At 47.8% G+C, this 15,444-nt stretch overlaps 1 protein-coding gene across 1 annotated transcript in view; it reads left to right on the plus strand.

The window, feature by feature from the left end:
- The window catches only part of TFAP4 (transcription factor AP-4 (activating enhancer binding protein 4)), a 32,036-nt gene extending 18,717 nt beyond the window's left edge, over positions 1-13,319 (plus strand). Inside the window, exons 2-7 of the mRNA XM_006897429.1 lie at positions 6,190-6,355; positions 6,436-6,534; positions 8,582-8,752; positions 10,217-10,357; positions 11,112-11,267; positions 13,140-13,319. Coding sequence (XP_006897491.1) covers positions 6,190-6,355; positions 6,436-6,534; positions 8,582-8,752; positions 10,217-10,357; positions 11,112-11,267; positions 13,140-13,319 — 913 coding nt within the window. The remainder of the gene's footprint in view (positions 1-6,189; positions 6,356-6,435; positions 6,535-8,581; positions 8,753-10,216; positions 10,358-11,111; positions 11,268-13,139) is intronic.
- The last annotated feature ends 2,125 nt before the right edge of the window (positions 13,320-15,444 follow it).

A 15,444-nucleotide genomic window follows, 5' to 3' on the forward strand; every position in this document is an offset into this window, starting at 1 on the left:
CCAAGCAGATAGATGGCTTTGTTCACAGTAGCAAGGAGTTCGGAACAACCCAGGTGCCCATCAACAAACAAATGGATAGAGAAGCTGTGGTATATTCACACAATGGAATATTACACTGCATTGAAAAACAAGGAACTCATGCAATCTTAAAATGGGTGACCCTGGAGGACATATGCTGAGTGAAATATCTCAGTCGCAAAAGGACAAATGGGACTGATATCAGGGTTGGGGTAAGACTGAGAAAAGCTGGATAAATTGTTTATACTGCACTAAAACAGATGAGGAAGAGAATAATTTAAAAGCGATGTATGATAGGGTATTATGGTTATCACAAGAGTCCAAAATTAAGGTTGCATGTGGAGTGTACTTGGGGCTGTGGGAGGTGTGCGGGGGGATTGTATATCAAAGAAAGAATTTTTCTTTTACTTTTCAAAGAGGAGCGAACTGGGGTGGAGGGGCAGGGGGAAGGGCTGAGCAGGGAGAAAAGTGCAACAATGAATGAATGGAAATCCAAAATCTCTGTAAATGTTCATCAAAATTAAAAAAAAAAAGACGGTAGTCTCTGATCATCTGTAGCAAGTGCTTCAAGTTCTCTTCACTTTCTGCAAGCAAGGTTGTGTGATCTGCATAAAGCAGATTGTTGATGATGCAACTCCAATCCTGATGCCACATTCTTCTTTATGTAAGCTTCTTGAATGATTTGTTCAGCTTACAGATAGAACCAGATATGGAGGAAGGATATAATCTTGATGCACATCTTGATGTGTTCTATTATTCTGATTGGATAACTACTTCTTACACTTAGAAGTATAGGTTTCATGTGAGCACAGTAAAGTGTTCTGAAATTGTCATTCTCCCAAATGTTAGCCGTAATTTGTTGTGCTCCACATTAGTCAAATGCTTTTGCATAATCAGTACAACACAAGTAAGTATCTTTCTGGTGTTCTCTGCTTTCAGCTAAGATCTCTTTGACATCATCATTGATATCCCTCATGCCGTAGTCTTTTCTCAGTCCACCTTGATTTTCTGGCAGCTCCCTTTTGATGTACTGTTCTAGCTGTTTTTTAATAATCTTTAACAAGATTTTGTTTGCATGTACTATTAATTATACTTTTTTATAATTTCCAAATTCTGTTGCACCACCTTTTTCCAGATTGTGAAAAAAATATATCTTCCAGTCAGTTGACCAGGTAACTGTCTTTCAGATTTCTTGGTGTGGCTAGTGAGCACGTCCAGGGCTGCATTTGTTCTTTGAAACATGTCAGTTGATAGTCCATCAATTCATAAGGCCAGTCAGAGTTCCTGTTTAATCTGCATCCACCAGTCAGAGCTTAGTTGACTTTCCCTCAGTCAGAGTCGTCTATTAAACTCAGCTGGTCTTTCAGCATTCCTGGGGTGAGCTATAATTAAGGATCCAAGAAGTGACCCCTAAGTCCTCATGAGAAATTAATTTTAGGCTGCAGCATGTTTTCTTGGCTTTAGGATCTATAGTTGTTAACAACAGTCAGTTTCTCAGGGGAGCCAGGAGATGGCTGATAGTCTCAAGAGAATCAACAGAATGGAACCTTGGAGAGGCTAGGGGCTGCCGATGTTGAGGAGGAGCCCACAGAGACCCCTGCCTTATGCCTGGACAGGAAAATTTCCTTCAGGGAGCTTTGGATCTGAGGCTTCCAGACCTGGGATCCTAAATCTCCTTTTATGGTCCACTTAATGGGCATCCTGGGTACCTTCCCTGAGGTTTCTGGGGTGGAGGAACTGGCTTGTAGTGACAAGGCACTTTGGGCTCTGGTTTGGGTCAGGCGTGAGGGTGACTTGGGCTGGGACGCATTGGGGGCTGTGCTGAGCAGGTGGGTCTACCCCAGGCAAGTCCATTCACTCCAGGCCTCCAAGTTCATCTCAATCTCCCATGAACTGGCTAAGGTGACCTGGTGGCACAGTGGTAAAATTCCCAGCCGCTCACTGAGAGATGGACAATTTGAACTCTCCAGCCACTCTGCTGGGAGAAAGATGAAGCCACCTGCCTGCATGAGGAGTCTGGCTTTAGGAACTCTGAGGAGTGACTATCTGTCCTCATTGTTGGTCTGAGTTGCCTCCTGGACCATCAGTTTGGCCCTGAGGGTGGCTTGGGGAGCAGCGGTACGTCACCAGTGGAATGTTCACCTTCTGCATGGGCGTCCAGTCCAGTTTCAAGCCTGTGCACTTGAGGTGCAGACACTACCCTTCTTGTGGTGAAGGCTGGCAGATGTGGTTCTGATGCTGAACAGGCTTCAGAGGAACTTGGAGACTAGATAAGAGCTCTGGTTGCATAGCACATAGCTTGTTGCTGCTGACCCAAAGGCTATATGTCTCCTGTGATGTGACTCCACCAGCAATTACTTGGGAGAAAGATGAGCAGTTGCCTCCATGAGGATCTACAGCTTCAGAAGCCTGCTGAAAGTTCACTGTGAGTTGGAAGCAGCTTAACAGTAGTGACTAGGCCATCATGATAGATGGAGAAAAGATTGAACAGCTTGCTCAGATCCACAATCAACACCCTTGGCATCAGGAAATCAAAAGATGAGTGGCAGTGGGGAAAATCTGCTGTCAGGGACCTCTCCAGGGCACTAAAGAGCAGCAATGTCAATCTAGAGACTAAGGTGCCCCTGATCCAGGCCTGGATGGTCTTCACAACAATGACCAGGATGACAGAAGAAGAATTGATGCCTTTGAGTTGTGGTGCTGGAGAAGAGGGTTTAACATACCATGTACCGCCAACAGAACTAATAGGTCTATCCTGGAGAGGGTGAAACCAGGTTGCTACTTGGAGGCAAGGATTTAGAAGCTCTGTCTCACATGGTTTTGGAATGTTGCCAGGAAGGACCAGTCCTTGGAGAAGGACATTGTGCTTGGAAAGATGAGGGAGAGGAGAGGAAGACTCTGGGTGAGATGGATTGACACAGTGACTGGCGATGGGGTCAGATGTGTCGGAGATAGTGAGGTTGGCTCAGGATGGGGAGAGGTTCAGAGCCATTGTTTGTAGGATCTCTGAGTCACTTCACTGAGTTGACTTCATAGCGCTTTCATCTTTTCCCCAACTTTTGCCACCCTTGAGTACAGAGAAAGTAAGAGAAGTGAGATACACCGGGACAGAATGGGGGAGTCCTAGATGCTTGCTGGCTCTCCCTTCTCTTGAAGGTGAGGCTGCTGGCCCTCCTTCCAACATGCTCCAGATGCCTTGCTGGACCCAGGGGCAGGGGGTTCCTGGATGGGGCGAGGCTGTCTTGGGTGAAGGAGGTCACTGAGCCCCACCTGCAGCATTAAGTGGGGGCAGGGAGCAGTCCACTAGCCACCCTCAGGTTTATTGGCAGAAGAGCTGTGGCCCAGGGAGAAGCAGGGTGAGCCTGAGGTCCCCTGAGACAGTGGAGGCCTGCACTGTGCCAAGCTGTTGCAGATGTGTTACTCTCTTGGGCTCAATACAGTTGCTTCTCTACCTGAGGCTGGGAACAGGGGCTGGGCATGGCCAAGGAATTGGACTTGTTACCTCCTGGACTCTTCTAGGGAACCAGGGTTGCCTAGAGTCTTTCTTTGCTGCTGTTTCCCCCAGATCTAAGGACGTGGGCTCACTCCATTGCCCAGGTTTGCAGCAGGTCACCCCAGGAGGAAGGCCCTTCAGGAAGAGGCTGAGGTTGTGGCTTCAGGTGGGGCCTGTGACTTCAACTGGGAGCCAACATCTGGAAACTATCAGGCCCCGGAGGGAGTGAGGAGCAGAGGATCAGGTAGGGGATGCCTCCTCCAGGCAGGGGAGCAGTGGTCCTGCTTGACTGGATAGTGGCCTCAGTCCTCCCCGGCCACTGCCTCTTTCACCTGCTGACCACAGCTCCTATAGCCTTGCACTGCTAAGTGCACTGGAGGTCTCAGTTTGGGGCATGGCGTGGGTCTCCTCTTTTGGTGTAAGTGAGGAGAACCATGCCGGAGCTGATAGCTATAGGGTGGGATGAGTGCTGCTTTTCAGGCCTGCTGCAGACTGGGACACAGTGATGGGAAGGGAGGAGGGTCAAAGTGTCTGAGGGGCTGGTTCAGGTGCAGGTTAAAGTAATCAGACAGGTTCAAGTGTGTATGTGGGGGTCTTTCAGAGGTGTTATATAAAGTGTGCTCTGAGACCCAAGTGTGTATTTGGAGTCACTCGGGTTCAGATGTGTGAGGGGAGGCTTTAAGAGTGCAGAGGTCTAGGTGTGTATTTGGAGGTCACTTAGAGGTCCAGGTGTGTTTGTGGGGGACATTCAGAGGTCTAAGTGTATATGTGGCAGTCACTTAGAGATGCAGATTTGTATGTGGGGGTGTTCAAAGGTCCATGTGCATATGTAGGGGTGCTCAGAGATCCAGGTGTTTATGTGAGGCTCACTAAGATTGCCAGGTGTGTATGTGGGGAGTGCTCAGAGGCCCAGGTGTGTTTATGGGGGGAACACAGAGTTCCAGGTGTGTGTGTGTGTGTATATGTGCGGGTCACTCAGAAGTCCAGATGCCTATGTGGGGGGCACTCAGAGGTTCAGGTGCATATGTGGGGGTGTTTAGAGGGCACTCCTTCTTCAAAGTCCAGAATTGTAAGTGGGGGCACTCAGAAGTTCAATGTGCATGTAGGGATGCTCAGAAAGCAAAGTATGCATGTGGGGTTGCTCAGAGGTCTAGGTGTGTATGTGTGGGACACTTAGAACTTGACGTGTATCTATGAGGGACACTCTGAGGTGTAGGTGTGTATGTAGAGGGCACTTGGAGTTCCATGTGTGTATGTGGGGTGTGCTTAAGGGTTCAGGTATGTTTGTGGGGGAACTCAAGAGATTCAGGTGTATATGGGGGGGCACTCAGAGCTCTGGATGTATATGTATATGTGTATGTGAGTGGAGTGCACACAAGTCCAGGTGTGCATGTGGAGAGAATGCTCAGAGGCCCAGGTGTGTATGGGGGTGTACTCAGAGGTCCAGTTGTGTATGGGATTGTGCTCAGAGGTCCAGGTGTGGTAGAAAGTACTCAGAGGTCCAGGTGTGCATGTGGAGAATGCTCAGAGGTCCAGGTGTGTATGGGGGTGTACTCAGAGGCCCAGGTGCGTATGGGGGTGTACTCAGAGGCCCAGGTGTGCATGTGGAGGATGCTCAGAGGCCCAGGTGTGTATGGGGGTGTGCTCAAAGGTCCAGATGTGCATGTAGTGAATGCTCCAGGTGCACATGAGATGTCTCCAATAACTTTTCTGTATGTCATTTTTTGTTGGTGAGTATACACAACAGAGCACAACAAACAGCTTCTCCAGGCACAATTCAGTGACTTTTTTTTTATTGAATAAAGTTTTATTTTTTAAAATGTACAGGTGGTTGGACCTTTTTATGTGTCTTCACCAGCAGCTGGGGCGTCCCCACTCTGTATTTCCGGAGTAAATTTCTCGAGCTCTGTGTTTTGAAACCAGTATGCTAAGTCTTTTCCTGAGCAGCTCCTGAATCAGTGACATTTTCTACGGTCTCCAGTTGTGCAGCTCCGCATGCACAGCTTTTCTGGGTTATTCTTTCTCACTAGTGTGTGTATATTCATTATATATATATTCATTCCACATTTCCCCCACTCCTTCTGATTCACGATTCTCCTATAAATTCTTTTATTAAAATGTTCAGTAATGGTAGCTGCGTCCTAGCACTTGCTACCTGGTACCTACCTGCTTTAGAACTAAAGCTTGTTAGCTGTGAAGGTTTCTTGACTGTTTCCTGGGAGCTCTGGCGGCCCAGTGGTAAACAGTTGTGCTGTCAATCCAAAGGCATGTGTCTTGACTCCACCAGATGCTCTGCTGGAGAGAGATAAGCTGTATCCTGTACGGTTTACAGCCTCTGAAAACCCGCTAGAGGGTCCGCTCTGAGTTGGTTCTGACTTGATGGCATATAGTGACATCCAGGCCTGTGTGGTTTATAAACTACTGGGTTCTTTGATATCCTATTCTGTAGGACCACTTTTTTCTGTGAAAACAGTAGGGATGGGCCAGGTTAGAAACCCATTTCTCTTCACCTGGGTCTCCTAGTTCCAAGTGGTGAAGGCAGAGGTCCAAGGGCATAGGCATCAGGCGACCAGGCCTCCTCTGCAGGTGACACTTGACTTTCTGGGGATGAATTAAAAGACATCCCTGAACAGAGGGGCCCAGAGGATGCCCAGCCTCAATGTACCTTTGTCCTATAGCCTGGCCAACATTCCACTGACCCCTGAGACCCAGCGAGACCAGGAACGGCGGATCCGGCGGGAGATTGCCAACAGTAACGAGCGCCGCCGGATGCAGAGCATCAATGCTGGCTTTCAGTCCCTCAAAACCCTCATTCCTCACACGGACGGAGAGAAGCTCAGCAAGGTGAGCTAGGGTGGGAGGGCCAGCAGGGTTTCCCAGGGGCTGCAACGTAGCCACTCACTGCTAGCCCCTCATGCCCATAGGCAGCCATCCTCCAGCAGACGGCTGAGTACATCTTCTCGCTGGAGCAGGAGAAGACTAGGCTTCTACAGCAGAACACGCAGCTCAAGCGCTTCATCCAGGTACTGCCCCTGGGAGGCCACCTGCCTGGCTATGCCCAGGGTTCAAGCTCCGTTTTTTACCACTGACTCAGCTGCTTCTGGTACTTCTTTCTTGTCTATGTCTTGCTTTACCTGTGCCCCAAATATGGTGGGGGTGCTGTGGCAGGGACTGGGGTGTCTGAGTCTCCTGTGGTTGCCAAGAACACTCCCAACTGGGCATGGTGGTGGGTGGATGAGGGACTCGGTCTAACAGAAACTCGCTCAGTTTGAGAGACTTGAAGTCTGGAATCAAAGCTCTTGGAAAGAATTCTTTGCATCTACTAGCTTCTTGTGCTAGCCTTCCTTGGCATGTTTGCATGTTATTCTAGCCTCTGCCTCTTTCTCCGTGTGTCTGTATTCCCTGTGATTTCTTCTCTGTTTTGTCCTTCTTTAATGACAGCCTGACGTGAGGTTGGGGCTCACTTGACTCCAGTGTGACCTCGTTTTAACTAATTACATCTACACAGACCCTGTTTCTGAGTTGTCACATAATTTTTTAAAGTCATTTTATACTGGTTCATATACAAAACTCATATACATTGTATTTCATATTTATACATTGTTTCACACATTCTTTCATTTACATTGTGTTTAATATGATCATTCCCATACATTGTGCATTGTTGGGTGTTTTTTTTCTTAAATTAAAAAAAAAATTTATTATTTTGTGTGTGTATATCGTCAAATTGGATCTGACTGGTACAGGAGGAGATTGTCCCTCCTTCTCCAGCAGAGCATCTGGTGGATTCGAACTGCGTAGCTCTGGAATTGCAGTGTAGCTTCTTGTCACTAGGCCACCAGAGCTCCCTCTTACATTGTGTTATAAAATTAATCACCATTGATCTATGCCCACTATTACCCTGTCTTTTCAGGTCCCCACTGTGTCTTTCCTAATTCCTAATTCCTTCTCTCCAGCCCATCAAACTCTGTGACCTCATGATTTACCCCCTGCAGGTTATGTCTTAAGGTTTTTGGTGGAAATAATTTTTATTATTTGGGTGAAAGTTTATAGTAGCACATTTGTTTTCCATCTGACAGTTCTGTTAAGAGGAGGGATGGGCAGGGAGAAAAATGCAACAATGAATGAATGGAAATTCAAAGTCTCTGTAAACATTCATTAAAAAAAAAGAAAAGGGGAAAAACACCCCAAACAACCCCTTTTTATTATGATTTAAGTTGCAGTTTACAGAGGAGATTGCTAGTCTAGCAGACAATTCATGCATACATGGTTTTAGGACACTGATTACAATCACTGTGTGACAACACTTTCCCCACTTCTCCCCAATGGTTCTGGGTTTTGTTCATCCTTCTTTCCTCTCCCTCCCTACCTTCTTAGCTCTGTCCCTGGGCAGATGCTGTGCTTGAGGTCCTGTTTGTTCTAGGGACTGAGTACGCCCCGGGTCGATCTTTAAGATGTGTCTGCTGTTTGGCTGAAAGTTGCCATGAATTCCATGCTCAAAGGGCAATGAAGGGCCTGAGTCTCCAGAGTTCCACCAGTCTCTGTTGAATCAGCAAGCAGAAGAGTTTTTGAGAGAAACTCTTCCACCAAAGGGAGAGCTTGGATGATGCACTTGATTGCCTGCCTGCTAACCCGGTAGATTTTGCAGCCTCCCCTCCCCCCACCACCAGGTGCTTTGGAGGAAAAGCCTGGCAATCCACTTGTGGAAAATCAGCTCTTCACACTCTGGTGTGCAGTTCTATGCTGGCACATGTTGTGGAGTTGGAACCTTGGCATGTGGTTTACATTATGCAAATAACTCTGGTTTCTAGGCAACCAGCATGGTATATAGAGCACTTTGCACATTATATGCATGTGTGCATTTTGTGAGGTCCTGTTATCTGCATATGAAAAAGATATGACTCAGGCCAAGGGGTAACCAAGAGATGATGGGAAAAAACAAGTGGCTGCCTTTTTCGGGTTTGCAGAATGTGGCTCTTTCAGGCTATGTTTTCACAGCTCTGATGGCTGCAACAAAGCCCTCCCTGGTGGTGGGAGGGTCAGTTCATATCCGTTCCTTGGGGTCTGTAGGAGCTGAGCGGCTCGTCTCCCAAGCGGCGGCGGGCAGAGGACAAGGACGAGGGCATTGGCTCTCCAGACATCTGGGAGGATGAGAAGGCGGAGGACCTGAGGCGGGAGATGATCGAGCTTCGGCAGCAACTGGACAAGGAGCGCTCTGTGCGCATGATGCTGGAGGAGCAGGTGAGGCAGCGCCTCCTGCTGGCCGCGGGGCGCTCGTGCAGCCAGACCAGATGTCTTCCACCGGCTTTGCCCCAGGACAGTGCTGACAGGTGGTTGTTAAGGACCTCGACTTGGCTCCACCTTAGCAATGCCATCACAGCAGAATATTGCCAGGTCCCACGCCATCCTCACAGCCCTTGCTGCCCGTTGTTCCAGTGCTGTGTCAGTCCATCTGACTGAACTTTCCTCTTCTTCACTCAAGATTTAGCCAAGTGGCCTGTGTTGTAACCCCGGGCCTGATAAGGGCAGGCAGGAGCTGCTTGGCGGCAGAGGATGGGTGGTCTCCCCTCATTAAGATTTATTGCCTGGGAAACAGAGGGAGGGTCCCTGGGGGTTGGAACCAACTTGACAGCAGAGTTTTTGGTTTGGGTTTCTTTACCAAGCACGGTATCTTTCTCCAGAGACTGGCTCTTCCAGATAACGTGCTCAAAGTACAGGAGACAGATGGAGCCCTGGTGGCGCACTGCATTTAGTGTTCAGCTGCTAACTGAAAGGTTGGTGGCTCACTTAGCGATTCTGTAAGGGAGCAGAAATCAAACTCATTCCTACAGAGTTTGACTGAATCATAGTGACCCATAGGACAGTGTGATAGAATAGAATTGCCCCTTAGTGTTTCCAAGTTGTAATCTTTATGGGGGCTTCATCTTTCTCCCAGTGGGTTTGAACTACTGACCTTTGGAGCTTCTGCTTCTGTAGATGACAGCAAGAAAACCCTGTGGGACAGTTCCACTCTGAACTAACTATGAATCAAAATTAGTCTGAGGTCCCTCCAAAGCAAGATTTTATACCCGAGCAGTCAAATTTATTCTGACATACGGTGACCCTCTATTGGGGGTCTTCAGTTGTAAATCTTTATGGGAGGATACTTTCCATCTTTCTTCCATGGAGAACAACTGGTGCATTTAAGCCACCAACCTTTCACTTAATTGCCTATACATAATGCTTCAGGCCACCAGGGCTCCTTTGTACTGGGCTCCTTTGCCTCGAAGTGTAGCATTCATTGATGGTGCACCAGATGGGCCTCCAACCTTTAGGGGTCTAGTCTCAGTGGTAGTGTTCAGAAGTGAAGATATAACCATCACACAATGTCACCCAACATTTCCCGCGTGATGTCCTGAGGATCTTAGGTCTGGTTCTAGAGGGAGTGGAGTGGGGCATCCCATGGAGATGACTTGGGAGGAGGGTAAGGACGTTTCAGGCAGAGGGAACAACATGACAGAGCCTAGGAGTGGGAGGGAGGCACATGGTGTAATGAGGCCAGAGTGGAGAAGGACCTAGTGGCCTGGCTTATTCTGCAGGTGGTTTGTGCTATGAGGGAATCTTTGGAAGGGTGAATTGTCTGCTTTTGGGGCAGCCTGTTTGGGACCTTGGCTTTGGGGTGCCCCTCATTGTGGTCCATGCTCTGAGCCAGCTGCTCTGCCACAGGTTCGCTCTCTGGAGGCCCACATGTACCCCGAGAAGCTCAAGGTGATAGCGCAGCAGGTGCAGCTACAACAGCAGCAGGAGCAGGTGCGGATGCTGCACCAGGAGAAACTAGAGCGAGAACAGCAGCACTTGCGTACCCAGGTGAGCGGGAAAGCAGCGCCTATGTGCCCAGGTACAAGCAGATGAGCAGGAAGTGCACGCATGCAGCGAAATCAGTACAGCTCGAGGCACCTGTGAAGGGCCTCGCTGGCTGCGTCAGGGCCCCACTGACTTCAGGAGCTCTCATATTCAGTATTGCGCCTCTGAATATTCAGCTGGGCCAACACAAAGCTTAAATTGTAACATTCTAGACCTTTTTTTAGCCTTTCTGGATTCTAGCTGTTTTACATATAGTCTTGTAGGGAGTTGTGCTGCTAATGCAATCGCCACGGCTCTTTGGTGGTGTGAATCCACCAGCAGTTCTGGAGGAAAGATGGATGATCTCCTCCTTTGTGATTTTATAGCTTTGGACCCCATTTGGAAAGTCAGCCATGAGTATGTCCTGACTTGACTATGAGAGAGAGAAAGAGGTCATATTGACAGCTGGCAGCCGCCCTCTGAGGCCTGAAGTTATTCCTGTCACATAGACAAGGAAGTAGAGACATATTTAAGTCACAGCCCCACGGAGTTCCCGTGCTAAGTGATTTGGAGCAGGGTTTGAAGTCTGGAGCAGCACTGGGTCCATGTCAGACACCTGCCTGGAGCTCCAAAGTGAACGGCCCATATATATATTCCTTTTCCTTCATTATTGAAAGTCAGAGTGGTCAGGGTTGTGTCCTGCAGTAGACAGGCGGGGGTGCAGGGGCTCAGGAGGGACCCTGTGGATAGGGATTGAAGGCCTCTTTCTGTGTTGCAGCTTCTGCCCCCTCCAGCCCCCACCCACCACCCCACAGTGATTGTGCCAGCGCCACCTCCCCCACCCTCCCACCACATCAACGTCGTCACCATGGGCCCCTCCTCAGTCATCAACTCTGTCTCCACGTCCCGGCAAAACCTGGACACTATCGTGCAGGTACTTGGGCTCAGGGATAAGTGGCTCACTTGGCTTCTGGGGTGGGGCTTGTGCACTGGGAACCTGGGTGGATGCCCATCCCCAAGGCCCACTGGGTGGGTGGTCGCTTTATGGAGTGAACTTGGGTGGTGTCCAGCATGTCTGAAGGATGAGGTGGCCTAGTAAACCTGGTTCTTCATCCTACATGGAGTTTGCTGAGGGAACACTGTCTCCTCCTCCCTGCTTTTTATTTAACTTTTTTTTTTTTTATGATTTGATGTATAGTTTATAGAACAAATTGGTTTTTCCATTCACCCATTCATACACATTTTTTAGGCCATTAATTATCATCCCCGGGAGGTTCCCTTTTCCATTTGTCCTTCTGTTCCTTCTTTTAGTTTCAGGCTTGAATTATAAGTAGGGGACAATCTTAGAAGTTCCACTAGTTGCTATCAGACAATAAGCCTTGGGCTCTGGAGACAGAGTGCATAGAGAGTCAGAGAGCCCATAGCCTGAGCCTCTGGTTCAAGTCTACCAGCCACATGGGAAAGAAGTGCCATCTTCTGTGTGATTTATAGTCTCCAAAACTCAGAGAGGGGCTGTGAGTTGGTTTAGACATGCTGGCAGTGATTTTTTTTCTTTTTTTTTTTAGAATAGTAGATATTTTTATCTTTTTTCTTTTTAAAATTTTCTTATTGTTGTTGAGGGTATACACAGTTCATGTTTCTGGAGGGTCAGCCATGATTTGGCAATGAGGGTGTGGTTAGCATGTAAAGTTCTGGGAGGTTTTACAGGTACCTTCCCTCTCCCATTCTGAATTGTTCTTCTGTTAACATCAATTCACTGTCCCCACAACATCCTGGTCTAATCATTAAAGTCACTGTTGTCACTTTGATTCCACACAGATACTTCTATAAAAACTCAGTGCCTAGAGACAAAACATTTTTCACTGTTGTTGGTACCCTTGAGTCAGCCCTGACTCACAGTGTCCAACAGGACAAAACACTGCCCAGTCCTCTGGCTGTCCTCTAATTCACAGCCACTTGGCCTTCCTCTTTTTTACTGACCCTCTACTTTCTCAGGCCTGGTGTCTTCCAGGGCCTGGCTCCTCCAGATCACATGCTCACAGTATATGAAATAACCCCTCACCATCCTTCCTTCTGAGGAGTGTCCTGACATTGGTTTACTAATTAAACTAATCCTTTGGTTTTTAAGAAGACTTTAGGACTGTTGGTTTAGGGTTTAAAGATTATTTGAGGGCAGTGGTTTCAAGGATTCATCTAGCCTCTAGGACCTGGCTGAGGAGACCCCTTTGCTCTCAGAGCCTAGGCTACAGAGTTTAAATATCTAGCTCTCAGGTTAATCCAAAATTTTCTTTCCCTTTCATGTTTCTGGAACCTAGTGGTTGGTCTTTTGTTTCACTGAGCGTTGACCCAGGGGAGCTGCAGGCTTGAAGGGGGACTCCAGGTCATATTCTCAGGGGTTCCACTATCTCTATAAGACTAGTAACCTCAGATGGGAGGAGCGGTGATAAGATTAATTGTTCTCTAGTCCTGGTGCTGTGGCCAGCTTTGGCCTAGCCTCTCTGAGGACCTAAGAACATCAAATAAATTAGTTCATTAATAAACCAAAGAAGCCAAATGGGAAAAAGGAAAAAACCTAAAACCCAAACGTTCAACTTTTGGAATTTCAGTTGCACACAGACTCAGTAAATTGAGTAACAAACTTAGTAACAAGACTAATAAGTTAACAGGCATGTATATAGGAATGTGGGAAGGCCACTCACCACTTCAAGCAACACAGAGGGTTTTCTCAAGTTTGTTTCCTGGGACTCTGACCTGGAAGTACAGTGGGGTGGGATGGATGTGGGGTTCATGGAAGTGTGTCCCCCAGGCGATCCAGCACATCGAGGGCACACAGGACCAGCAGGAAGACGAGCGGCGGGTGGTCATTGTGAAGCAGGCCCGCGGTGGCCCTGAGGTCCACACCTCGGACACTACCTCCGACTCCGAGTCCTCTGACACAATGGACCAGAGCCGGGAGGAGCTGGTGGGAGACGGGGAGCTTCCCTGACCACCCCCCACCCCCCGCCCTCTCCTCTCCCTTCCAGGGTCAGGGGTGGGAGAGACGTGGGGCGAATGAGTGACAAATTTTTACAAAATGATCACATCATTTAGGTCTCTTTTATGACCTTCCTTTTCAATACTGTAAGTCCACCTTTGAATGGAGCCAAACAGCCCACGGCACAGGCTGGGCTGGCTTGGGCCACGGGTGAGCATGGGGATGCTAGGGCTGAGCCTCCACCCCGAGGCCAGGAATGCAGCTGTGCACACTGACCTCTCTCTGCCAAAACAAAAACAAAAACAAAAACAACAAAAAACAAAACTCAAAAAAATATTTTTATCCCCCCACTTAAACATTTTTTTAAGAACAGGAAAATGAAATAAAACCCCAGGCTCACTCTTCTCTCCCCAGAACCAGCCCTGTGACTGGCGGTCTTTAACCCCTTTCCACTTCTTTTTGGGTTTTTCCATTTTCCTTTAAGCACTTACATGGGTTGGGGGTCTGGCTGGGTTCGGGCTTTCTGGGGGTCCGACATTGTTTCTTGGTTTGGGGGTTTGCTGCTGCCCTCCTCCCCCATCCCCGCCCCCCTCAGCACTAGGGTCAGCCCTTCTCCATGGCCTCCCAGCCCCCTCCTCTCCCAGGTTTCTTTCCCATCTTCAATCCCAAAAATGTCTTTGTCTCTAGCTTTTTGTTTGTTGTTGGTTTTTTAACTTCCCTCTCTTTTATTTTTGTTTTTTACAATTTTGAGGTCTTTGTGTTCAAGGAGAAGCGATTCTATTTTGTTAAGAATGTGGGGAAAAAAGAAGAGGCTACTGTGCCTTTATAAGAAACAAAATAAAGTTTGTACTTTGTTTTTTAGATTCTTTGTTTCCTGGGTACAAGTTCTCCAAAGAAGGTGGGGAGGGCTTTGTGGATAGAGCTTTTTAAAAAGAAAAAAAAAACAACTGTGGAGTCGATTTGGATTCACGTGTTTAAGTGTAAAGCTGTGCTCCATTTTTTATTGCCAATATTTCAGAAGTAAATTTTCACATACTGCTGGGCAAGTTCAAACTGCCAACGTGTCTGCTAGTAGTTGAGTGCTTATTCATTGTCCACATCCTGGGACTCCTGGGTTAGAATTTTAAAACACCATTGCTGTGAGAGGGTTCCTGCTTCTAATAACCCTGAAAGATGGACTAGTCCGGTCCCACAGAGTCCAGGTCTGTAATCTTTTTGGAAGAGCTCTGGTGGAGTAGTCTGTAAGGAATTCCACTGCTAACCCACAGGTGGCACTTCTCTGACACTTCAAATCCACTCTGCTTCTGAAAATTGGGCGATGAACAAGGATGACAGAAATTTGAGTTAAGTGTCAGAGAAGAGTGCTGAAAGTTCCATGGACTGCCAAAAGACCAATAAATATATCGTGGTAAGGATGCATCCAGGGTGCTCCTTGGAAGCAAGGATAGTGAAAGTTTGTCTCACGTAACATTAGGCATGTTGTTAGGCATGTTCAAGCCCTTGGAAAAGGACATCATGCTTGGAAAGATGGAGAGTCAACAAAGGAGAGAAGACCCTCAAGATGAGTTGACACCATGACTGCAGCAATGGGCGCAAGTATATCAGAGATGAGGATGGGACAGGATAGAGCAAGGTTCAGAACCACTGTTCATTCATAAAGTGGCTAGAAGTTATAGTTGACATGATGACACCTAACAATAGCAGCAATTCCTTAAGGGAAAGATGGATAATCTCTTCCTGCTCAATTTACAGCTTGTAAAAATCTGTTGGTGGTTCAGCTATGAGCTGGCTCCAACTCCATAGCAGAGTTGGGTTGAATCTTTGTGGGAGCAGATTGCCACCTCTTTCCCAAGGACTGTCAGTGGGTTTGAACTACTGACTTTCTGGATAGCAGAGGAAAGCTTAAGCACTGCTCCACCAGGGCTTCTTCGGCTACAGTAACCAAACCCAAACCACTGGTGATGAGTTGGTGGGTTTCAATGACTAAATCTTTCTTCTGGGAGCAATTGCTCAATTCAAATCCCCAACTTTTCAGTTAGTAGCACAGCATGCTGTACCCTACATCATGAGGGTTCCTTCTGGGCTAAAGTAGGAGGTCCTTAGGTATCTCAGAGGGGCACTGGATGTGAGTATGGGA

Source organism: Elephantulus edwardii, unplaced genomic scaffold (assembly GCF_000299155.1).
Source record: "Elephantulus edwardii isolate Elephantulus edwardi_28Jun2011 unplaced genomic scaffold, EleEdw1.0 scaffold00209, whole genome shotgun sequence".
NCBI lineage: Eukaryota > Metazoa > Chordata > Mammalia > Macroscelidea > Macroscelididae > Elephantulus > Elephantulus edwardii.